This window comes from Lepus europaeus, chromosome 18, assembly GCF_033115175.1.
Source record: "Lepus europaeus isolate LE1 chromosome 18, mLepTim1.pri, whole genome shotgun sequence".
Lineage (NCBI taxonomy): Eukaryota > Metazoa > Chordata > Mammalia > Lagomorpha > Leporidae > Lepus > Lepus europaeus.
This window is the reverse complement of record NC_084844.1, coordinates 43,959,807-43,983,829: the sequence shown is the minus strand read 5'-3', so window position 1 is coordinate 43,983,829 and position 24,023 is coordinate 43,959,807. Positions and strand designations below refer to the sequence as shown.

At 51.0% G+C, this 24,023-nt stretch overlaps 2 protein-coding genes across 4 annotated transcripts in view; both read left to right on the top strand.

The window, feature by feature from the left end:
- The window catches only part of PHF12 (PHD finger protein 12), a 51,998-nt gene extending 34,877 nt beyond the window's left edge, over nucleotides 1-17,121 (top strand). The window contains exons 6-15 of one of the 3 annotated variants that reach the window (XM_062215626.1): nucleotides 1,167-1,299; nucleotides 3,901-4,065; nucleotides 8,657-8,815; nucleotides 9,417-10,212; nucleotides 11,783-11,908; nucleotides 12,572-12,715; nucleotides 13,980-14,078; nucleotides 14,805-14,887; nucleotides 15,418-15,556; nucleotides 15,895-17,121. In XM_062215626.1, coding sequence (XP_062071610.1) covers nucleotides 1,167-1,299; nucleotides 3,901-4,065; nucleotides 8,657-8,815; nucleotides 9,417-10,212; nucleotides 11,783-11,908; nucleotides 12,572-12,715; nucleotides 13,980-14,078; nucleotides 14,805-14,887; nucleotides 15,418-15,556; nucleotides 15,895-16,229 — 2,179 coding nt within the window. In that variant the 3' untranslated portion in view covers nucleotides 16,230-17,121. Of the gene's footprint in view, nucleotides 1-1,166; nucleotides 1,300-3,900; nucleotides 4,066-8,656; nucleotides 8,816-9,416; nucleotides 10,213-11,633; nucleotides 11,745-11,782; nucleotides 11,909-12,571; nucleotides 12,716-13,979; nucleotides 14,079-14,804; nucleotides 14,888-15,417; nucleotides 15,557-15,894 lie in introns of those variants that run through there. The other 2 variants (XR_009868437.1, XM_062215627.1) reach the window with 2 other exon arrangements.
- Nucleotides 17,122-19,711: 2,590 nt separating this feature from the next.
- DHRS13 (dehydrogenase/reductase 13) lies at nucleotides 19,712-24,015 on the top strand. Its single transcript, XM_062215635.1, has 5 exons — nucleotides 19,712-19,975; nucleotides 20,065-20,183; nucleotides 21,055-21,178; nucleotides 21,364-21,675; nucleotides 22,913-24,015. Exons 1-5 carry the CDS (start codon nucleotides 19,849-19,851, stop codon nucleotides 23,326-23,328), a joined length of 1,098 nt encoding a protein of 365 aa, XP_062071619.1. The 5' UTR covers nucleotides 19,712-19,848; the 3' UTR covers nucleotides 23,329-24,015.
- The last annotated feature ends 8 nt before the right edge of the window (nucleotides 24,016-24,023 follow it).

Genomic DNA, 24,023 nt, shown 5'->3' with positions numbered 1-24,023 from the left:
GATACCAAGGGCTCTTCCTCATACGCGGCAAATGATGTTTTTTTTTTCCTCCCTTTTGTCAGCTCTTCCAAACTATATATGTTAATGTGGACATCTTTTATTCTGATGAGTACTCAGAGACTGACTGACTCATTGGCTGACCAGAGGTTTAAACATGTTAGCAACATATTCTCTGAGGAATTACAATATAGAATGCTGTTGACTCAGATGTTAAAAGCTAGAGTGAGAGGAGTTGGATTTAAACTGAGGCATGAGATATTTATACTAGCTAACAGAAGACTTCTGCTCAGTAGGGACACATGTCCCTGGAAAAAGCAAAGCATTTTCAAATCACTAGAGATGAGTTTGAAAGTAGTGCAAGTATCCACGGTAGTCAGTGTGCACTGGATGACTTCCAAAAGCTTCTGGACTGCCCCAGTTGTTTCTTCCCTGGACACTGTTTTCCTTCAAAAAGGATCTTCTCAGTGACAGAAATCAGCCAATTCAGTTGCTGGAGCAGGACTTGCTGGCTTGGGTATGATAAAAGGACTGTACTTTGGTCAGAGCAGGATAGCAGGAGAAAATAGCCATTAAAAAAAATGTTCCATGGCAAGAACTGTAAGGAGCTAGAGTAGAGCAGAATGCTGAGCCAGGACAAACTTGCTTTGGTGCATCGGGGAACCAAGGAGTTTTGTTGCAAATCATGTTTAAGCCTCCCTTGAACTGTGTTTACATGAATACATTACAAAATCATTTTCCCAGCACACCTCTCAGTGGCTGTCAATTCTACCAAGAGCTTCAGACAGAAATTTTTCTTACTTGTAGTTAAAATTCTAGAAAAGTTGCTAATGATTTTTTTAAATGAGGTAATTGCTCTCTTGAGGAGCAGACAGATGAAAGCAGAGTTGGCTGTTTTTCCCTGAGTGGGTATTGAGCACTGATCATTCCTCCTCTGACAGCCACCTTAACCATACTCCAAATGAACATTCACTTCCCACAAGATGCATTCTTGGAAGATAGAACAATGGAGAGCCTGGTGGTAGCCTCAGAATTCATCCATCTTCCTCATTGTGAATGTAACTGAATGGGGGAAGAGGAAATGGTAGAATGTTGTTAGGATTAATGAGGGAAGTTAGTGTGAAGTTTCCCATCCTACTGCAGAAATGGCCTACATCTTTTTTTTGCAGGAGTTGCCGTGTGGCCCCTCTCATCCAGTGTGACTATTGCCCCCTCCTGTTTCACATGGACTGCCTCGAGCCACCGCTCACTGCCATGCCCCTGGGCAGATGGATGTGTCCGAATCACATCGAACATGTGGTGGTAAGCATAGCAGCATCCATTCAGTCCTCTCCAGGCACAGCTGGGCCATGAACTGACTCAGTAGAAAGCATATTAATGTCAGCTTTGTGCCAGAGTTCATGATAATCCCACAGATGCCTGTTTCTGTAGACCATCCTACTCAATTCTGATTATTTTGACAGAACTCAGCTGTTTATTTTGCCCTTTCTCACAATGCCTTGCTTAGTTTGCATAGGCAAACTTAATCACTAATGCTTAATTGCTTGTGAATAATTTCTCCCAGAGTGTTAGGTAATTGATAATATAGCTCTGAAGGAGTTTATTAGATCTAACCTTAAGGAAATAAATGGTTGATTCTGGGGAATACATGTGTCCCGGGCACCAAATAAGGACCTTTTGATGGCACATAAGAGGTGTTCAATAAGTAAGCTGCTGAGTCAATGCATGGTAAGAGAGTGTCCTATGGCCTTCTCTCTCAGGAGACTTCGGTACATTTTCCAGACTGCTTCCGAGGCTAGAAGAGAGCTTTCATTAATTGTCTCCAGAAGAAACTGAGGACTTCTCCTTAGAGACAGAGTAGTCTCTCACAGTGTCAAATGACTGAGGCTTCAGGAAGAGGAGTTCCCTCCTAAAAACAGCCTTTCCAAATTAATTATGACATTATCTGCCAAGTGATGGGAACCATGGAATGACTGTTAGTGTATACTCTGAGGCCATCCTCAGTTAAAGAGTCAAACACATTTGGAAGAAAGAGTTACTTCCTATTATTTTGACTCATGCCATTCAGAAAAGTTTATCTCAAAGGAAGCTTCTCTTTGAGGCTCAGTGAGTATTGGTTTTGCTTCCTGCTGAATCAGAAAAAAAATTACCATAAGCAGTTTACTCAAATAACATGAGGAGTTTTTTTGTTTTTGAAGATTTAGTTAGTTATTTAGTTATTTGAGAGGCAGAGAAAAAGAGACAGATATTCCATCTGCTGGTTCACTCCCCAATTGCCTATAACAGCCAAAACTGGGTCAGGCTGAAGCCAGGAGCCAGAAACACTATCCCAGTCTTCCACATGGGTAGCAAGGGCCCAGGCACTTGAGTCATCTGCTGGAGTATTCGCAGGGAGCTGGATCAAGCAGAGCACCCAGGATTCAAACCAGCACTCTAATATAGGATGCCAGCTGTCTCAGCTTAATCCCACTACCCACAGTGCTGGCCCCCAAATATGAGTCTGTTTGTTGTTGTTGTTGTTGTTTAAAGATTTATTTCTTTTTAGTTAGAGAGATATTTCCCTCTGCTGGTTCACTCTCCTAATGCCCACAACAGCCAGGAGCCAAGAACTCCATCCTGGTCTCCCTCATGGGTGGCAGGGATACGAGCTCTTGGACCATCATCTGCTGCCTTCCCAGGAGCATCAGAGAGCTGGATCAGAAACAGAGCAGCCAGGACATGAACCAGCTTTCTGATATGGAATGCCAGCATCATAAAAAGAGGCTTAACCACTGCACCACAATGCTGGGCCCCAAATATGAGTCTTTTTTAAGATTTATTTATTTATTGAAAGGCAGAGTTACAGAGAGGCAGAGGCACAGAGAGGTCTTCCATCCACTGTTTCACTCCCCAAATAGCCACAATGGCTGGATACAGGGGCCCAAGCACTTGGGCCATCTTCCACTGCTTTCCCAAGCCATTAGCAGGGAGCAACCAGGACTCAAACCATTGCCCATATGAGATGCTGGTGCTGCAGGCAAAGGCTTAACCCTCCATGCCACAGCACTAGCCCCTCAAATATGAGTTGTAAAGAGCATCTTTCCAACTTTGATAAATTATTAGTTGGTTTTTTGCTAGCCACTTAAAGATTTGGCCTGATTATTAATTAGGAAGCTGCCACAACAGATCCTTTCTTTTGAGTTAAAGTGTGGGTAGATACATAAAAGGGAGAGTGGCATATTTTCAATATATCTTGTGTATGCCAATGCAGAAATTCTGCTTTCTGGGGCCATTTGCAGCCATTTGGGGAGTGAATCAGCTGATAGAAGAACTTTCTCTATCTCCCTCTCTCTGTAACTCTACCTCTCAAATGAATAAATAAAATTTTTTTTTTTTTTTTAATTTATTTCTTCCCTCCCTTTGGCCTCTAAGAGCATTTCAGGCTTCTCCCTTCCCCCACACCATCCCATAGAGGAAGATTGTGATATCAAGATCGGTTCACAGGAGAGCCCTGGTACCATGGAATAGGAATAAGGCAGGGGACATGGGATCTTTGCTGACACAGCTATCAGCCACACTCCTATGTAGGACACAGTCCTGCTTCCTGTAAGAGTCCCTTGCTAGGAAGTGAGTCTGGGTTTCTGGAGGGGCAAAGTCTGAACCTCCTCTGAAACCTATGCTGCTCTTAGGATACCCTGACAAAGGGTGCTCTGGGAACAGGAATCTACAGCTCTCCCCAGCTGGACTGGGGGGGGGCTAACTCGTTCATGTTCCTTTGCCCTCTGTCAGGAGTTGACATCCTGGCCTCTGGCCGAAGGAACCCATTTGGCCAAGGTTGTCTATTTTTTAAATCCAGAAAACAGGGTTAGTTAGACAGGGGGTGCCATTTGTATCTCACCACAGGTGTGTTTGCTTTGTCCCCAGCTGAACCAGAAGAATATGACACTGAGCAATCGGTGCCAGGTGTTTGATCGTTTCCAGGACACCATTTCACAGCACGTTGTCAAAGTGGACTTCCTGAACCGAATCCATAAGAAGCACCCTCCTAATCGCCGTGTGCTCCAGTCTGTCAAAAGAAGAAGTTTGAAGGTAAGTTACGGCTTGGTGCAGGCAGGAAATTTGGTGGTCAATGATTGCCCTCATTGGATGGACAAAGAATCATCCCAGTTTTACAGATGAGGAGAGACTGAAGTCCTGGAGATGTGTTTGTGGTGCCTTAGTAAGTAATGAGTGTGACCTTGCATTTTAATATTTAAGGATAGCGGTCAAGATTATGAGAGCCAACCCCTAGTAGGCCTTTAAAGCCTGCCAGTTTGTAGTTCTTCTAGGGATAAGTGCCCTTCGGCTAGCCAACAAACTCAGAAGTGCTCTCTTATTGCTGCTCCCTCACCTGACACTCATCCTGTCTGTGCTTATTAAATATCCTCCTTAGAACTGTTTGGCTAGATAAAAAATGGGACTGGTTAAGCAGAGAGAGAGCCACATTGAAAGGGAGGAACTGTTCCTAAGTAACTTAAGAGGAAAATATCTGAAGGAAAATTAGAATTTTATTTATTTTTTAAGGATTTATTTATTCATTTGAAAGTCAGAGTTACACAGAGAGAGAGGGAGAGGGAGAGGTCTTCCATCCGATGGTTCATTCCCCAATTGGCTGCAATGGCCGGAGCTGTGCCAATCCTAACGCAGGAGCTTCTTCTGGGTCTTCCATGCGGGTGCAGGGACCAAGGACTTGGGCCATCTTCTGCTTTCCCAGGCCATAGCAGAGAGTTGGATCAGAAGCGCAGCAGCTGGGTCTCGAACTGGCACCCATATGAGATGCTGGCGCTTCAGGCCAGGGCATTAACCTGCTACGGCTATAGCGCCGGTCCCGGAAAATTTAAAAATTTTTTTTTTTTTTTTTTTTTTTTTTTTTTTTTTTTTTAGTTTTGACAGGCAGAGTGGACAGTGAGAGAGAGACAGAGAGAAAGGTCTTCCTTTACCGTTGGTTCACCCTCCAATGGCTGCTGCGGCTGGCGCGCTGCGGCCTGCACACCGCGCTGATCCGATGGCAGGAGCCAGGTGCTTCTCCTGGTCTCCCATGCAGGTGCAGGGCCCAAGCACTTGGGCCATCCTCCACTGCCTTCCCAGGCCACAGCAGAGAGCTGGCCTGGAAGAGGGGCAACCGGGACAGGATCGGTGCCCCGACCGGGACTAGAACCCGGTGTGCCGGCACCGCAAGGCAGAGGATTAGCCTATTGAGCCGCGGCACCGGCCCTAAATTTTTTAAATAATTACTAATTATGTCACCAAGCGGTGTTAATATATCACCAATACTCTAAATTGTAGCATTGCTATAATAATACCTAATATTTGTGGCTAAAGTGTGTCCACACTGATTTACAGAAAAATGTCTTTCATTGAAAATCATTTGGTGGTGTTGAGGATGTTTCCCATTAGCCATTTAGTTTAACCCTACACTGTGTACCCAAATATAAACTGATTTTGCTATTCTGAAATAATCCTACTGACAGCCCTATGCGCCAACGGAAACCAGCTATTCTGAAATATGGCCACTTGGTGGCAGCCTCACTTTAAAAATCAATCACTCTTCCCATCACCTCCTGGGAGTGTCAGCTCTAGCAAGATACTAACTGTTGGAAATTACATAACAAACTCTTAACTGGGTAAATATTTATATTCAGCGGGAACACAAGTCTTCTACAATTAAAGTTTTCAGTTGAGGGTAAGGGATATTAAAGGTGACCTACCTCAAACAGATCTAAAAGTAATCCAGATTATAAATTACCACGTAGACTGGGAAGACAGCCTGGATGCTAAAGTGAGATGCCATGGGATCTTGGTAAAATCCTATTGTATGTCTTCCTCTCCTCCCTTCCCCACCACCCCGCCCCACCTTCCTTTTCTAAAATGGCATGAGTTGGCTGGAAAGCATTTTGTACTTGGAGGTTAAACAAGAACTGTAGCACCATAGGACAGTGGTAAACCCAGCTCTGCTGGAATAGTAGCCTTTATCCCTGCTGAGAACTTGATATCTGTATTCTAGGTTCTTCCACCTGCTTCTCCACTCTTCTCAGGGATTGAGGGGACAACCTTAGATTTGCTCCCTGCTCCTTTCCTGGTAGTCTTAGAAAGCCCATGGTACTGGCTTATACAATTAGGGAGATGACTCTGAACTCCATATTCCTTGCCTTTATCCTCATATCCCGAGTCATATCTGCCTACCCATCCCATAAGTACCTTAGTGTAAACCTGTCCAAGACCAAAAGGCTTCTACTTCTCCGTATCTGTTCTTCCTGTGGTTCCTGTTTCAATTACTGACAGTGATCTCTGCACAGTCCCTCAAGCCTAAAATACTGAAAACTGTTTTAGCTCCTTTTCTGCATAAGGACTTGATCACCAAATCTGTTGGTTCTCTGTTTCCCAAATCCACCACCTACTTCACATCGCTATGCCAAATGGTGGTTCTCCCCTACCCTTGTTTCCCCTATGTCTACCAGGTTCCTTTTCAACTTCCAAGACACAGCTCAAATATTGACTTCCGGCAGGCGCCATGGCTCAATAGGTTAATCCTCTGCCTGAAGTGCCGGCACACTGGGTTCTAGTCCTGGTCAGGGCGCCTGATTCTGTCCCGGTCACTCCTCTTCCTGTCCAGCTCTCTGCTGTGGCCCGGGAGTGCAGTGGAGGTTGGGCCAAGTGCTTAGGCCCTGCACCCACATGGGAGACCAGGAGAAGCACCTGGCTCCCAGCTTCGGATCAGCGCGGTGCACTGGCCACAGCGTGCTGGCCGCAGTGGCCATTTGGGGGTGAACCAATGAAAAAGAAAGACCTTTCTCTCTGTCCCTCTCTCTCACTGTCCACTCTGCCTGTCAAAAAAAAAAATTTGACTTCCTATAAAACCTTCCCTAATTATATGTTTCTGTCCATCAAACTAAAGTAAGCTCTCACTCCTTTATGGGTTTGTGACAGAGAGCCCCCATCTGCTCATCCATTTCCCCCAAATGCCTGTAATGGCAGGAGTTGGCTAAAGCCAGGAGCCAAGAACTCAGTCCAGTCTCTCTTGTGGGTGATAGTAACACAACTACTTAAGTCATCAGCACTGCCTCCCATGGTCTCACGAGGAGGAAGCTAGAGTCAAGAACTGGAGTACAGGGCCAGCACCATGGCATAAAGGTAAGCTGCCACCTGCAGTGCTGGCATCCTGTATGGGCACCTGTTCAAGTCCTGGCTGCTCCACTTCTGATCCAGCACTCTATGATGGCCTGGGAAAGTGGTAGAAGATGACCCAAGACCTTGGGCCCCTGCACCCACATGGGAGACCACCTGGAAGAAGGTCCTGGCTTCGGATCAGCCTAGCTCTGGTCATTGCAGCTATTTGGGGAATGAACCAGCAGGTGGGAGACCTCTCTCTCTCTCTCTGCCTCTGCCTCTGCTTCTTTGTAACTCTGCCTTTCAAATCAATAAATAAATCTTTAAAAAAAAAAAAAATGGAGTACTCCTATTTGGGACACAAGAATCTTTTTTTTTTTTTTTTTTTTTTTTTAAGATTTTATTTACTTTTTACTTCAGAGTTAGAGTTACACAGAGGAGAGGAGAGGCAGAGAGAGAGGTCTTCCATCCAATGGTTCACTCCCCAATTGGCCGCAACGGCTGGAGCTGTGCCGATCTGAAGCCAGGAGCCAGGAGCTTCCTCCAAGTCTCCCACGTGGGTGCAGGGACCCAAGGGCTTGGGCCATCTTCTACTGCTTTCCCAGGCCATAGCAGAGAGCTGGATCGGAAGAGGAGCAGCCAGGATTAGAACCGGCGTCCATATGGGATGCCAGCACTTCAGGCCAGGGCGTTAACCCACTGCGCCATAGCGCTGTCTCAAGGGACACAGGAATCTTAACTGTTAGCTTAAACACCTACCTGCTTTATGTTTTCCATAGCCTCTATTCATGGGCCCATTACATTGTACTACAATATTTCCATTTATGTCTTCCCCTAGACTGTGAGCTCCTTGAGGGCAAGGCTTATATTTTGTTCATCTCTGGATCTCTAGGCCTTGAAGTAGTGCCCAGACTCAGAACGAGGTGCTCAATAAATGTTGGTCGAATGTGTGAATGACTCTTTGCTTGTGTGACTCTTTTATTCTTGCACGCTGTGCTTCAGAGTATATATTCTTTGTCCAACAAAGAGGTCTTTAATTGTTTCATGAGTCGTGAATGTATGATCAAGAAAGCTATCATTGATTGAATTATTACCAAGAGCCAGGCCTCATGCTGTGCATTTCCACCATGAATAGACCTCATTTAACTTTTTCTCTCGGTTACTGCTTACCCATCTCCCAAGCTTGACACTAAGCAATAAGAACCTAGAGTACCATTCTGAAGCCCTATCCAGTGTCAGTTTTATATTTTTCAGGCTCATGCAGAATACAAGTGTTCTGCAGGCCTTGGTCGTTGATGAGGAAGATTGGAGGCTCCGAGTATGTTTCATGTGTGTGCCTTTTCAGGTGTGGTGTGTGTGTTAGAGTCACAGGGACAGGGGACTCAGAGCAGTCACAGCACACTGAGCCTCTTTGTTGTCAGCCCAGAGTGGATGGTCCCCTGGTTACAGGCACCACAGACAGAGCGGCACAACAGGGCAGAATCAACTGGACATGCTGGTATAGCTTCCTCTCCTTTTCATCTGTTCTGAACAGGTTCCTGATGCTATAAAATCTCAGTACCAGTTTCCACCCCCTCTCATTGCACCTGCGGCCATTCGGGATGGGGAGCTGATCTGCAATGGGATCCCTGAGGAATCACAGACGCACCTTTTGAACTCTGAGCACTTAGCTACCCAGGCAGAGCAACAAGAGGTGAGTGAAGACAGGGATGGGATTCCAAATGCAATCTTCCTGCCACTCTGACCATAGCTGGTATTGGAAGTAGCCTCAGTGTTGTTCCCATTTCCATCCCCCAACCCCCACCCCTGCCCCCACCAAGAGTGAGTGTTCCACAGACAACCACTGGCTCAGACCCCAAAGGCAAGTAAGAGAGCACGACAGAGTCAACGGTCTGCTGCTCTCCATCGGTCCCCGGTGCACTGTGAGACGGGCAAATCTGTATTGTAGAAAGAGACGAGCAGCTCCATAGAGAGGTGAGGCGATAGTCCTGGACTGCAGCCGGTGTCCAGGGTCCTTGCTGAATGTTGGTCATGAGGTGAGCCTTAGGGGCAGAGTCAAAGCGCGAATCCCAAGCTCTGCTGACCAGGTTTGCCTGCTGAATGCACCAACAAGTCTTGCTTGGGAATGGAAATGGAATCCTGTCAGGAGTCAAGCACACCCCTCCTGGGCACTCACCACGGGACCTCGGAAACAGTGCTTGTCAGCTCAGCTGTGGCCCTGGCCGCTGTGGCGGGAAGGATCAGCGCCTCCCAGGCCTCTCACCCTCCTCTCCTCTCCTCTCCTTCCGTTGCAGTGGCTCTGTAGTGTTGTTGCGCTCCAGTGCAGCATATTGAAACATTTATCTGCTAAGCAGATGCCTTCGCATTGGGACTCTGAACAGACAGAGAAGGCTGATATTAAGCCTGTTATTGTGACTGACAGCTCAATCACCACTTCCCTGCAAACAGCTGACAAGGCACCTACAGCTTCCCACTACCCCTTGTCCTGCCCCTCAGGGTTTAGCACCCAGAACTCCCTGAGCTGCTCTCCACCCCACCAGCCCCCAGCCCTAGAGGACATCAGCTGCAGTTCTTGTGCGGAAAAATCCAAGAAAGCCCCTTGTGGGACTGCCAACGGGCCAGTGAACACAGAGGTGAAAGCCAATGGCCCTCACCTCTACAGCAGCCCCACTGATTCCACGGACCCCCGGCGACTTCCAGGCGCCAACACCCCCCTACCAAGCCTCTCACACCGGCAAGGCTGGCCCCGACCCCTCACGCCACCAGCGGCTGGGGGGCTTCAGAACCACACCGTCGGCATCATTGTGAAGACAGAGAATGCCACTGGCCCCAGCTCTTGCCCCCAGAGGAGTTTGGTTCCTGTCCCAAGCCTGCCCCCTTCCATTCCCAGCTCTTGTGCCAGCATTGAGAACACCAGCACTTTGCAAAGAAAGACTGTCCAATCACAGATAGGACCTCCGTTGACAGACTCAAGGCCACTGGGCTCACCCCCAAATGCCACCCGGGTGCTCACTCCCCCCCAAGCAGCAGGAGATGGTATCATGGCCACAGGAGCCAACCAACGATTCTGCTCACCAGCGCCATCATCAGGTGAGTGCTACTCAGTCTAGGGTGATTTTACATTCTTCCTGGCAAGACCTAAGATTCCAAAAGCATTTATACTCCTGTGACTATGTCACATGATTTTTTTTTTTTTTTAATATTGATTTACTTAAAAGGCAGAGCATTAGAGAGAGAGAAAGGCAGAGAGAGCTTCCATCTGCTGGTTCATTCCCTAAAGAGCCACAACAGCCGCTCTGGACCAGGCCAAAACCAAGAACCAGAAACTCCATCCAGGTTTCGCACATGGGTGGCAGGGGCCTAAATACTTGGGCCATCCTCCACCACCTTTCCAGGTGCATTAACAGGAAGCTGGATCAGAAGCAAAGTAGCTGGAATTCAAACTAGTGCTCTGATATGGGATGCCAGCATCACAAGTGGTGGCTTAACCCTGTGTGCCACAATGCTGGCTCCCATCACAGGATTTTGATCTCTGTATTGTTTGTTCTCTCCCTCCCCCACCCCCTTTGTGTAATAGAAAAGGAAGCATATGTCGACCTGTCCCCGTTTTTATAGGTGGGACTGCTTAGGCTCTGAAAGCTTAAATGATTTCCTTAACGGTGACCAGTGGCTGGATTAGAACTACAACCTGAGTCTCCTGACTCCTTCCCCCACTTTCCAGGCCTAGACTTCTGGCTGTTTCGTTTTGTTCTATCACCTTCAAAAACAGCAGCGTGCTATCTGGAACCACTGTGGTCTAGGTAATGGCCTCAGTGTTTCATGTTTCACACAAGACTAGAGCCATGCCTGGTAGAGATTTTGAGCCAGCTCATTTGAGGAACTTCCATGTCAGGGAAACTGGGACAGAAAGTATCACACAGTGTTTTAGAGTAGCTTCAGAGTGGGATGCCCATGGAGGTTGGTCTGGCCCAGAAGCTTGCTCTCAGGCTCCATGCTAAAGGGCATTCCCTTAAGTCTGTACTTGGCCCAGTATGGACCTGCTTGCTCAGCTGCCCCTAGTCAGCACTCAGGACCCCAAGGTTGCTGACCCCAGCATCTGAACCAGGTTTCAGATGCTGCTGGAACCCCCTGTGGTCTCTCCTGTCCGAACTGAAGCCGGCCTCCTAGTCAGCTGGGAGTCTCGGTAACCAGGTGACTGTGATTTCCCTGCATGGGGGCCCCTGGTCCCAGGATGGCCCTGCTCTCAGGCTGTTTTCCTGTCTCAGTTTATCTTTTCATATCAGCCTGGATAGCTTCTGCACGCTCTGAGTCGTACTTCAGTAGGTAGGAATTACAGAGGCAAATACCACTTCCTTTAGAGGCAGCAGGGAGGTGGTCATGGCCCAGAAAATGAAGCTGCCCCACCACTTTCCCAAAGCAGTAGATCACAGTGGCTCTCAGTGCTCTGGAGACTGCTGCGTTCCCTGGGTGCATTGTCATTCCGTTTGCCCTTCCTCACCACACGTTTTTAGCTCTAGGAGTTCCAGAACCTATGGGTTGAGAATCAAGAAGGGAACATCACCTTTGGTCCGAAATCCAGACCTGTCTCAGCAGTGGGGGATTGGATCAGTGGGTTTCCCTCAGGCTACGTAAGTAACAAGTCTTCCTGCTCCGTCCCCAGATGGCAAGGTCAGCCCCGGCACGTTATCCATAGGAAGCGCTTTAACCGTACCCTCTTTCCCAGCCAACTCTACTGCCATGGTGGACCTCACCAACTCACTTCGAGCATTTATGGATGTCAATGGAGGTGAGTGCGTGAGCTGCTTCTGTTCTACCAACTGCTGGGGTGCAGGGGCCTTCCTCGTCCGGCACTTGGCTCATTTCAGAGAGAGAGAGAAAAGAAACAATGCCTGATCTCAGGGGACTAAGGTGTGGAGGGTGTGGAGTGCCCCTTTGGGTAGAGAATTGGAGTAAAAAAGCTAGCTCTGCCTTCTACACATGCATGTACCTGTAAAGACAAGGGAAAACAGGGCTGAGCTGAACCAGTGAGCCAAGAACAAAGTGACTTCAGCAGATCACCTGGCCTTCAGAGCAAAACTGGGAGCTTCCTTCTCGAAGTCAAGGAGTCATCAACCCCCAGAGTCAAGGAGAAAAGGCATAGATCTTGACCTCTGTGAACAGAGGGTAGATAGAAACCCAAGTCTCAAAACCAGACAGCCAGGCTGTCCCCGTAGGAAGGCAAGTGGTTTATTTTGCTCTGCCTTTTTAGGACCACTTCACCCAAAGTCATTCTGCCCAAATACCCACATGCACATGGCGAGCTGCCTGGCTCTGCTTCCTTGAACCCCTCTGTACTCGATGCTGTTTGACTGGATTTCAAAAATGCTGAACTTTTTGCTCTGTGACCCTTAACTACTTCCACATTCCATTCCACCTCAGCTGCTTTTTAATCTTTTTCTTTGATTAATAGAAATCGAGATAAATATGCTGGACGAGAAGCTGATCAAGTTTCTGGCCTTGCAGAGAATACATCAGCTTTTCCCCTCCCGGGTCCAAGCTTCACCAGGCAGTGTCGGGACACATCCACTGGCTTCCGGAGGGCACCACACAGAAGGTGCGCATGCACACACCACACATTACCACTGCACCACCAGCTCTCCCCTCTGTGTGTACAAACAGACACCTTACTTCCATGAAGAATCTCAGCTTCCAGTATCTCGCATCTCCTTGTGTGCCTTTAAAGAGCTTAGTAAAGCACTGTGGCTTTTTTATTCTCCCTCAGAGCAGGAATGAGATGGCAACCACAGCTTTTTCTGTTCAGTCTTGGGGAAGACATTTTGAGACACAGCGGAGCAGCTCCCAGTACCTTTGGATATATGTTGTGTGCTTTCTGCTCAATTGCTTTCAAATATTTGAATTAGAAGGATTGACCAAGAGGGAACTTTAGAAGGTCAAGGTGAGAAATAGAATTAACAAGCAGGCTAGCCTCCTGGAAATTCTTCCCAGGTGATTAACTCTGCTTGGATCTCTCTGAGCATTAGCTTTTAAGAGCCTTGCTGCTTCTAAGTATGGCTGCCAGACCCACAGCATTAGCATCACTTGAGAGCATGTTATTATGTGGAACGCAAGCCCCACCTCAGACCTGCAACCTCAGAATCTGCTTTTTTTTTTTTTTTTTTTAAAGATTTTATTTATTTGAGAGGTAAAGACGGTGAGAGGGAGAGACAGAGAGAAAAGTCTTCCATCCGCTGGCTCAGTCCTTAAATGGCCGCAATGGCCGTAGCTGCGCTGATCTGGAGCCAGGAGCCAGTAGCTTCTTCCAGGTCTCCCACGCAGGTACAGTGGCCCAAGCACTTGGGCCATCTTCTACTGCTTTCTCAGGCCACAGCAGAGAGCTGGATCAGAAAAGGAGCAGAACTGGGACTAAAACTGGCACCCACATGGGATGCTGACACCACAGGCGGAGGATTAACCTACTGCACCACAGCGCCAGCCCCCCAGAATCTATATTTTAACAAGACCCTAGGTGATTGAGAACTACTCATCTCTATGCCTATTCTTCCATGTTCTTCTTATAATGTCAAATGGAATATCCCTGATAGGCTAGCCAAATTCCCAGGAGCTTAAAGTACTGTTGTCCTTGAATTTTATGACCATCTTCAAGGCTAGTCCTCCTTGACCACACCTTGGATTTGGTGTGGCTGGGGAGAGAAAGCATCTCCTTAAAGTAGCTCCGTGTCAGCTGTGAGCTTGGAAAGATGAGTCATCCAGTGGGATTTTCTCCAGGCCAGGATCCAAAGGGCCAGGTTTTGTTGGGTATTGTTTGGATCGCAGGTTCTGAGTTGCTAACTTATGCTGTCCCTGTGTTTCTCTTACAGTACAAAGAAAGGAGGTACAGGCCCGAGCTGTGTTCTACCCCCTCCTAGGGCTTGGAGGAGCTGTGAACATGTGCTATCGAACCCTCTACATCGGGACAGGTGAGCCAGCCAGGAAGCTGGGAGAGGTCCTGAATTTTTCCAGCCTTAAACATTGACACTTTGAGCCATAGAAGCTAGCAACAGTGAAAGAAGCCTTTTGCTGAGTTGACTGGTTTAACCCAATGGACGTCCAGATAAGAGAGGCTATGAAGCACTTCCCTGGCTCAGGCTCTTCTGCTTTATCTGGGCTCAGTGTGGCATCAACAGAGACGAAATTGCACCCTGACTGCTGCTCAGGGAGGCGTTTTAAACACTGCAGGAAAAGACCTGAGGAAAGGGCAGATGCCTGTCCCCGGGGGTCTTTGCTGAAGCCATGGACTCACACACACACACACACCCTACCCCACAGCTGGTGTGCACGGCAGCAAATTAGCCCTTAGCCCAGAAATGTCCCTTTCTCTCAGGGGCTATGATTTATAGGCCCTGCACTCCCATTTTGTATTCTTACAGAAATAATCCCAGCTTTAGTAGCTCGCTTTTTCCCTCTGGGTAGCAGCCACATGTTCTAAAGCAGATCAACTGGCAGAAACAGCTGGCATTTAGCGGATATTGGAAAAAACATCAGTTTTTGTTCAAAAATACAAGGAGAGCTCCCTGAGCTGTCCCACCCAGTGGGGTCTCTGCTAGTGCCCACCCAGAAGCTAACTCCCTCCTTCACTTGCCCCATCCGTACACCTTACGGTGTGTTCTCTGCCTTCCTTTTCCTCTACTCCTGCCACTTTGCAGGAGCTGACATGGATGTGTGCCTTACAAACTATGGTCACTGTAACTACGTGTCCGGGAAACACGCCTGCATATTCTACGATGAGGTGAGGGCAGACATGGGGTGGGAAGGAACTTTGCCGCCCTAGGGCCTCTCCCAAACACTGGGGCTTTTTTGTCGTTATTGTTTGGTGCCCTGGGGTGGTGGGGAGTTGGGGTCCCCACATCCCCTCCCCATCATCCTTGGAGAAGAGTCTGGGTATGGAGGACTATCCTACAGTGCTGCCTGCTCCCTAGGAGCAGGGCTACCATTTCTCCTGAGACTGGTCGCAGGCGCAGCACAGGGCAGGGGAGGGGACTGGCCCAGAAGGAGCGAGCCCTGTGGGTGTGTCCCTGTGCCAGTGCGTATCATCTCAACAGGAGCCAGTGCTGAGGAAGAGTGAAGGAGCAGTGGGCGTGTAGGGGCGTGGGACTGTGGAAAGGCGGGTTCCCTGAGGAGGTGCTGGGGGCATGACCGGGGCAGACAGCGTGAGCTCCCTAAGTAGAGCAGCACAGCCTTCTCCATGTGTCCTCTCTTCCCGTAGCCCCAGGCCCCACGCAGCAGACCACACATCTTATCTCCCCTCCTCCTCCTCAGAATACCAAACATTATGAGCTGTTAAACTACAGTGAGCACGGGACAACGGTGGACAATGTGCTGTACTCATGTGACTTCTCTGAGAAGACCCCGCCAACCCCCCCAAGCAGTATTGTTGCCAAAGTGCAGAGTGTCATCAGTAAGTTGGGGCAGAGGCCTGTGGCCCTGAAGCTAAGGCCCCAGTCAGAGTGTTTCTGACTCATTGCCTTTACTATCCTGTTGGCCAAACTCTCCTTGGCCTGTGGGCCCAGGGAAGGCTACAGAGAAGCAAGCGCTGAGGCCCCCCCGCACACACACACACCTGTTTGCAAACCTGTTTGGGGACCTTAGGCTGCACCAGCTCTTTCTGAGCATCCCTCACCCCTAGTCATGCAGCAGTTGGAGTGGGGAGATGGTGGGGGCCCAACCCTGGCCAGCAGCCCAGATGGGTTGGCTGCCCCACTATTCCTCTGCTGTGACCATCCCCCTTTTTCCCAGGGCGCCGCCGGCACCAGAAACAGGATGAAGAGCCAAGTGAGGAGGCAGCCATGATGAGTTCCCAGGCCCAGGGGCCGCAGCGGAGACCCTGCAATTGCAAAGCCAGCAGCTCGAGCTTGATCGGGGGCAGTGGGGCCGGCTGGGAAGGCACGGCCTTACTGCACCATGGCAGCTACATCAAGCTGGGCTGCCTGCAGTTTGTCTTCAGCATCACTGAGTTTGCGACCAAACAGCCCAAAGGCGATGCCAGCCTCCTGCAAGATGGGGTCTTGACTGAGAAGCTGTCTCTCAAACCCCACCAGGGCCCTGTGCTGCGCTCCAACTCCGTTCCCTAGGGCTGGCGGCTACCCCACCACTGGCCTGTCCATCCAAGACTCCTGCAATGCAAAAATGTACACAAACCAAGCCCGGGTGTTTTCTATACTCTACCAGAAACCCTCCAACTACAATCTTTGCATGAAATGAAGAAAACCTTTTGACTGTTTTTTAAAAATCCTTTTTCTTTTCTCAAGTTCTAGGGGGCATTTGCACATATATTTGTACTCAACATTTCATGGGAAAGCGGCAGACCCGAGCTGAGGAACAGCGTGGGCAGGGAGGGGAAGACCTGTGGTCTGGACACTTCCTCCAACACAAAGCCCTTCCCCACCCACCTCCTGCTCCCTCCCCCTCGCCCGCCGTTGTAAAATAATCAGAAACTTGTTCTATTTTGTGGCAGTGACAATAGTTTTATATTAAAAGAAAAAAATACAGTTTTCATACAGCAAAATCTATACAATATCATTGTTTTATTTAATATAAAGCGCTACCCGCCCTCCTTCCATGGTTCCCGTCCTCCAAGTTACTTCCCTTTCTGCAGCGGTTGCACTACAGGTAGCTACTGTGTATTATGGACAAATGAGAAATGGATTCTTTTTCTGGCTGTCCATCTATTTTATTTCAAATAAGGAAAAGTGTATTTGGATTTTGTGTAAATACATCTAGTGATGACATTTTTTCAATGTTTTTAAAAACTGTGTACAGTACTACATGTGGTAGAGCGTTTTCAAATTGTCTATTGTAGCAAAAACGTTTTTGTCGTAAATCTGTTTTGTCTCCTTTTTTTTGTTCTCTGACCACTTCTCTCCTCTCCCTCCTGACCCTGGCTCCCTCCTCTCTTCCCACCCCCACAACTAGTACTGATGTACATAGTAATTGTAATGTTTTAGACTTTACAGAAACTTTCCTGTATTCTGTATATAAAAAAAACAAAAATACTTCAAATTATGTTTTCTGCCTGTCTGTCCTACCTGTCATCACACCTAGAGGGGACCCTCCCTCCAATGTGGATCCAACAGGTAGAAGACCCTTTTAACAGATACTCAGTCCCCATGGGAGAGAGGGGAGGTGTTGGGGGAAAGTGAGCCTAAGCTGGGTGGAGGACAGTGGGAGGGTAGGGGGCCTCTGCTGAATGTGTGGGGGGTGGGGCAGGGGGGCCTCTCCTGAGAGCCCTGACTTAGTAGTGGGCGCCAGTCTCTAGACCCAGTCTTGCCACCCATAGTTCAGTGACTTGCAATCATGACTTCTCTAATTCTGCTCCTTTTCAAAACCTGAGTACTGTAACTACCTTAATTATAAGTCCCTCGTTAAGCCAGGCTCCATTCTTTCCTCCCTCTAGACCTGAGTAGCAAACTGCCCCAGGGAGCTTCTCCTAAGGACAAACTCTTCCCCTTCTTCCTCAGCACCTCCGTGTGCATCCCAGCACTGTGAGAGCAGCTGGCACTTGTTTGTGTACCACAATTTTGCCTTGGGGATAAATATGCCATCCCCAGCCCCTTCCCACAGCACAACTGAACACTGCACAATACAGCTAAATAGCCAGTTTACCCCGTAGTTAGGTCTGCCCATGGCTTCCATCCACCCAGGTGGTTTTGTCTCCATCGCCCTGTTCCCCCTGCCTGATGAACTTCTTGCACTTGGTAAGAGCGGCAACCCATTCTTGCTAAGTATTTTCAAGGCTGAGCACACCAAAAGTGCAGACATTGGGTGCTGAATTGTACTGGACTTAACAGGCAAGATCCTATTCCACCTCACACTGGTCAGGAATACTCTTACTACCCATGCCTGCTTGCCCACCTCATCATAGCCACTTCATTGACGGTTGGGACTTTACCTATTTCCACTACCTGTGAGAACCATTTCAGAGACAGTTCCTCCTGAAAGATTTCCCCCTCAGAAACTGGGCTGATGGGGTAGGGGTACAGAGGCAGGGAGATAGAGACAATGAATGAGTGAATCTTCAAATCCTCACAGCCCTTAACTGCAGTTCTACTTTGAAGACAGTATCACCTCTCCGGCCTCTATGGGGAGAACAGGAAATAATCTTGGCAGAAACTGAGGGCTGGATGTGAGGATAAAAAATTGAATTTTTTCTTGAGGGAAAGACATAGCAAATATGAACCCTGAGTCTACACTGCAGCTTAAACAAGAGCCTCTTTCTCTGTCACTCCCTTTCACTCTGCCTTTCAAATAAATGAATTTTTTAAAAGTATTTAAAATGGGTGTGCTAGCATTGCGGCTTAGCGGATAAAAGCCGCTTCCTACAACACCCACATCCCATGTGGGCACCATGAGTCCTGGCTGCTCCACTTCTGATCCAGCTCCCTGCTAATGTGCCTGGGAAAGCAATGGGAGATGACCCAAGGGCTTGGGCCCCTGCCCCAACATGGGAGACCGGAAGGAGCTTCTAGCTCCTGGCTTCCTTATGGCCCAGCCCTCGCTGTTGTGACCATTTGGGGAGTGAACCAGGGGACAGAAGATTGTCTGTATCCCCCTCTCTCTAACTCTACTTTTCCAATAAGTAAACATAAAAAGAAAAACGGGGCCAGTGCTGTAGCACAGCAAGTTAAGCTGCTGCGTTCAACACGGACGTCCTATTTTGGAATGCCAGTTGGGAGTCCAGGGTGCGCTGCTTCTGATCCAGCTCTCTGCTAATGTGCCTGGGTGAGCAGTGGGAAGATGGCCCAAGTATCTGGGCCCCTGCCACTCATGTGGGGGACCCAGATGGGGTTCCAGGCTCTAGCCATCAGCCTGGCCCAGCCCCTGCCTTCCAGCCATCTGGAAAGTGAACCAGTGAATGGCCAAGCTCACTGGCTCTCTGGCTCTTTCCCCACCCAGCCCTGTCATGCTGCTTTTCAAATCAACCAGAAGATAAAATTTGTTTTGTTTCGATTTTAGAATTTATTTATTTGAAAGGCAGAGTTTATAGAGAAAGGGAAATCTTTCATCTGCTGGTTCATACCCCAAATGGCCACAGCTGTGGGAGCTGGGCCAGTTAGAAGCCAGGAGCCTGGAGCTGCATCTGGGTCTCCCACGTGGGTGCAGGGGCCCAAGCACCTGGGCCGCTGGGTTCCCAGACACATTAGCAGAGAACTGGATAGAAAGCTGAGCAGCCGGGACTCCCAGCGGATGCCCAGATGGGATGCCACAGTGCCAGTCCCAGAATGAGTCTATTTAGAACCTAGAAATGTGTACACACACACACACACATCTCCAGAAGGGAGGGGCTCTTCTGCATACTCAGCCAGAGTGAACACAGGCGCCGGGGAGGTTCACGCCAGGACGGGCTCTGTGCCGCACCGCACCGCGCAGGAATACTCTGAGGTGCAACACAGCTGAGCAAGCGCGCCCTCGCAGGGTGCCCGTGGTGAACACACACCCTTGGAGGGGTTCACACGGGCACACTCCTCGAAGCCACAGCCGCACGCCTAGGGGGCGCTCGCAGGGCGCCCACGCACACGCACGCACGCACACACACATACACACCCCTGCCCGGCCTCCTGCCTGCCTACCTCCGCCTTCGGAAGGCCGAGGCACGCCTGACTCTTCTCAGGCCCGTGCGGGCCGACCGGCAGCCGTCGGGCGACGACCCAGAACGGCGCGGGGCTGGGGCGGGAGCCAGGAAGCGCGGCGGACATGGAGGCGCTACTGCTGGGCGCCGGCTTGCTGCTGGGCGCCTACGTGCTCATCTATTACAACCTGGTGAAGGCCCCACCGTGCGGCGGCATCGGCAGCCTGCGGGGCCGCACCGCCGTGGTGACGGGTGAGTGCGGGCGGAGGGCTGCGGGCCGCTCGGGGTGGCGGGGGCGGCGGCACGCCCGGCTCAGCTCGGCTACTGCCCGCCATCCACAGGCGCCAACAGCGGCATCGGGAAGATGACAGCGCTGGAGCTGGCGCGCCGCGGAGCGCGCGTGGTGCTGGCCTGCCGCAGCCGGGAGCGCGGGGAGGCGGCCGCCTTCGACCTGCGCCAGGTGAGGGGAGGCCGCGGCTGGGGGACGGCGGGCCGAGGCCACGTCGGGACACCCGGGGCAAAGCGGCTGCGGGAACCTGATTCCTGAGACGCGAGTGGGCCCGGCTCGGGTTCTTTAAACCCAAAGGAAGGGGTGCGGAGTGCCACACGAGGAAGGGGCACCAAGGCCAAGCCGAGGAGGGGGCCTTCTGCAGGAAATGACTGCAGGTCTAGTGTTGAAGGCTCAGCAGGAGTTGGGCGAATGAAAAGAGGAGGGAACAGCGTATGCAGGGGCCCAGAGGCAACACTGCTGGTCTGAGGGGAGAAGCTGGGGGTTGGGAGGCTTAATGAGGCTGGAGCAGGAAGTATGAGGAAGAGAGGCAGAATGAGGGGACTGGAAGCGTTTGGGCTTCAAAGTCGGGGGAGCCAGACCAGTGAGAGGTCCCTGGCACGTGGGGACTCTGCGAACGGCCTCTTGGAATGAACCCCCGGTAGCTGTGTGGTGCCTGGACTGGAGGGGACAGGAGTGGGTGAGAGGAGACCAGGGAGAACCTGCTGTAGGTTCAGGATGAGTGACAACGCGGGGAGGGGATAATAACAATAGCGGTGCTTCCACAGTACAGAATGTACCTTACATAGATCAGCTTTTTTAATCCCCTCTACTCTGAAATGCTATTATTATTATTCCCATTTTACAGTGAGAGAACTGAGGCCCACCGGGATTACATTCCTTGCCCCAGGTCCCAATCTAGGAGGCAAAGGCGGAGTTAAGTCCACACACTTCTCTCCACCCATGCATAGGCGAGGGGTGTATCTGAGTAGCATTCAGTGCCTGGGGAGAGGGAAGAGGAGGAAATTGCCTGGTGACAATCCCAGCCCTTGCTGCTCCACAGGAGAGTGGGAACAATGAGGTCATCTTCATGGCCTTGGACCTGGCCAGCCTGGCCTCCGTGCGGGCCTTTGCCACTGCCTTCCTGAGCTCCGAGCCACGGTTGGACATCCTCATCCACAACGCCGGTGAGGGGCAGCCGTCCCTGCGGGGCGCGGGGGGCGGCCAAGGGCACCTGCCTCCTCTCGGCAGTCCTCTCCGGGGACGAGCGAGCGGACATGTGGGAAGGAAGCCCCTATTCCCATCTCACAGACGGGGATGCTGAGGTCCCAGGGCTCCTTCCAGAGCAGCTAACGCCTGGCCTCCCTCGCAGGGATCAGCTCCTGTGGCCGGACTCGAGAAGCCTTCAACCTGCTGCTACGGGTGAACCACATCGGCCCCTTCCTGCTGACACACTTGCTGCTGCCTCTTCTGAAGAAATGCTCCCCCAGCCGCGTGGTGGTGGTGTCCTCCGCTGCCCACCGCCGTGGGCGCCTCGACTTCACACGCCTGGACCGCCCAGTGGTGGGCTGGCGGCAGGAGCTGCGGGCCTATGCTGACAGTAAGCTGGCCAATGTACTGTTTGCCCGGGAGCTCGCCACCCAGCTTGAGGGCACTGGTGTCACCTGCTATGCGGCTCACCCAGGTGAGGCCTGGCCATTTGGCTGTTCCTGACTCCCCCTCCCCCTTCCTTGCTCCATCCTTTTCTCCCAGAGCACGAAAGGCTGTGTGCAGGGAGAGAGCTGTGCCTTGATGGTCTTGGGATCAGGCTCCCTTTGTCTGGGTTCTTCCGCTCACACCACAGCTTGGCTCTAGCAAGCCACAGCGTGGCTTCTGGCAAGATTAAGACCCAGGTTCTAACCTTGAGGGACCCTCTATGCTGACTGAACTAGAATACGATGACGAGGACGATGATGATAATAGCTATCCATGGTAATGATCCATTTGCTATGTCTCAGGCATTATCCACAGTGCTGGGGGTAGAGCAGTGAACAAAACAAAGACCCTGCCCTCATGGAGTTTGCATTCTAGTTTGGGGTGGGGTTTAGAGACTGTCGCTTTGTATGTAATAAAACAAAGACAGGTGCTGATAAAGTACTGTGGGGTAAGATAAAACAGGGTAAGGGGAATAAGAAACGCAGGTAGTGTTGTTTTAGCAATGGCAGTTAAGGAAGATATAGTAGAAAATGTGACATTTGAACCGAGGCCTAAAGGACAGGAGGAGTGAGCCATGCATCTTTCTGGGGAGAAGCCCAAATAGAGAACAAATTGTAAGAGCAAAGGCCCTGGGGCAGAAGTTCCAGGTGTGCTTAAGGGACGCTTGTGTGGCTGGGGAGAGAAGGGAGAGTAGCAAGAGAGGGTGTTGCCAAGATGGACTGGGTCATGTGGGGTCTGGTCTGGAGGCCCACTGCAAGCACTGTGGCTTTTACTCTTGGTGAATAGACTCATCTTTGCCTTTAGGAGATATATTACACCAGGATAAGAAGAGCTTCCCTACCCACAGTGGCATCCTGCATTTTAGGAAGTCACTGCCTAAGGCTCATTAGTAATAATAACCAGGACAATAACAACAATGGCATTAGGCCTTAATACAGCTCCACATCCCTAATGTCCAAAACAGTGGCTGGTACACGACAGGTGAGTAATAAATGCTGCCTAAACAAAGGAACAGGGCTCAAGCTAAAAGAAAAGATGGAAAGAGAGTTGTTTCAGGCGAAACCTGGGGGATTCGGATGTACCAGCAGCTTTGCCGGCGGGAGGGGGTTTCCTATAGGAAATGAGTGGTTGCCTTGTGGGGGCCCTGAGTGCCTGGGAGACACCACCCTGGAACAGTGCCCTCAGCCCTCACCCTCCCCAACTCCTTTCTTTCTTCCCGCCCACAGGACCTGTGAACTCAGACCTGTTCCTGCGCCACCTTCCTGGATGGCTGCGCCCACTTGTGCGTCCCCTGGCTTGGCTGGTGCTCCGAGCACCCAAAGGGGGTGCTCAGACACCCCTGTACTGTGCTCTGCAGGAGGGCATCGAACCCCTGAGTGGGAGATACTTTGCCAACTGCCGTGTGGAGGAGGTCCCCCCGGCGGCCCGAGATGACCGGGCAGCCCACCGGCTGTGGGAGGCCAGCAAGAGGCTGGCAGGGCTTGGGTCTGGGGACGAGGATGACGACGAACCTCACGAGGACCCCCAGCCTGAGGAGCCCACCGTTTCCGAACCCTCCCCCAGCCCTCAGAGCTCACCAGACTGGTCTAAGGTGACACGGCGAATTCAGGTTACAGCTGAGCCTCAGTCCCCGGTCTCCTAATCTCCAGACTGGGATGCTTTTTCCATGGCCCTTGGTGGCCCTTGCACACCTCCGCTGTGAGCCACCACGGACCCTGGGCACTGTTTGCCGCCATGGTTACTTCCTGGGGCCTCCGGGTGTGTCCTGGACAGCTCTTTTCCTGGTGGAAGGAAGTAAAGGGTGATATTTCTTCCTGAGAGGGACCGGCCCCCCAGATTGAGCGGGGGCGGGGCGGGGGGTGGGGGGACGTGCCAGACCCTGCTGCTCAGGAATCGGAATTGCAGCTTGCAAGGCCCCACCCTCTGAGATTGTGCTCAGCGCTGGAGCAGGGCCAGGGACTCTGCGATGGGAGGCACCGCCGACACTGGGAGTGACGGAGCCCTCCGCAGCCATCCAGCCAGGCGGCTCAACCACCCCCACTCCACCGAGGCGGGATTGGGCTCTAGAGGGAAGGACTCGCCCCAGGTCTCACAGCTGCTGGGCGCAGCAGGCTCCGGGCGTTGGACCCGGGGCTCCGACGCCAGAGCCGCCTGCCCGCAGGGCGGTTGTTCCCGAGGCGCCTGTGGGAGTGGGGGCGACCCCGCGCGCCTCCCGAGCCCCGAGCAATAAAGCGTGTCGGCCGCGGCGCTCGCTCGCGCGCGTCCCTGCCTCTCGCGCCCGGCCGGCCCCGCCCTCCGCCGCCACACTTCCGGCGGGGCTGCGACCACGGAGGGGCG

Bases quoted from the DNA above. Each gene is read 5' to 3' on its own strand.
- DHRS13 (XM_062215635.1), top strand. From the start codon at position 19,849: ATGGAGGCGCTACTGCTGGGCGCCGGCTTGCTGCTGGGCGCCTACGTG. The intron at 19,976-20,064 runs GTGAGTGCGGGC...CGCCATCCACAG, and splicing joins CCGCACCGCCGTGGTGACGG to GCGCCAACAGCGGCATCGGG. The intron at 21,179-21,363 runs GTGAGGGGCAGC...CCTCCCTCGCAG, and splicing joins CATCCTCATCCACAACGCCG to GGATCAGCTCCTGTGGCCGG.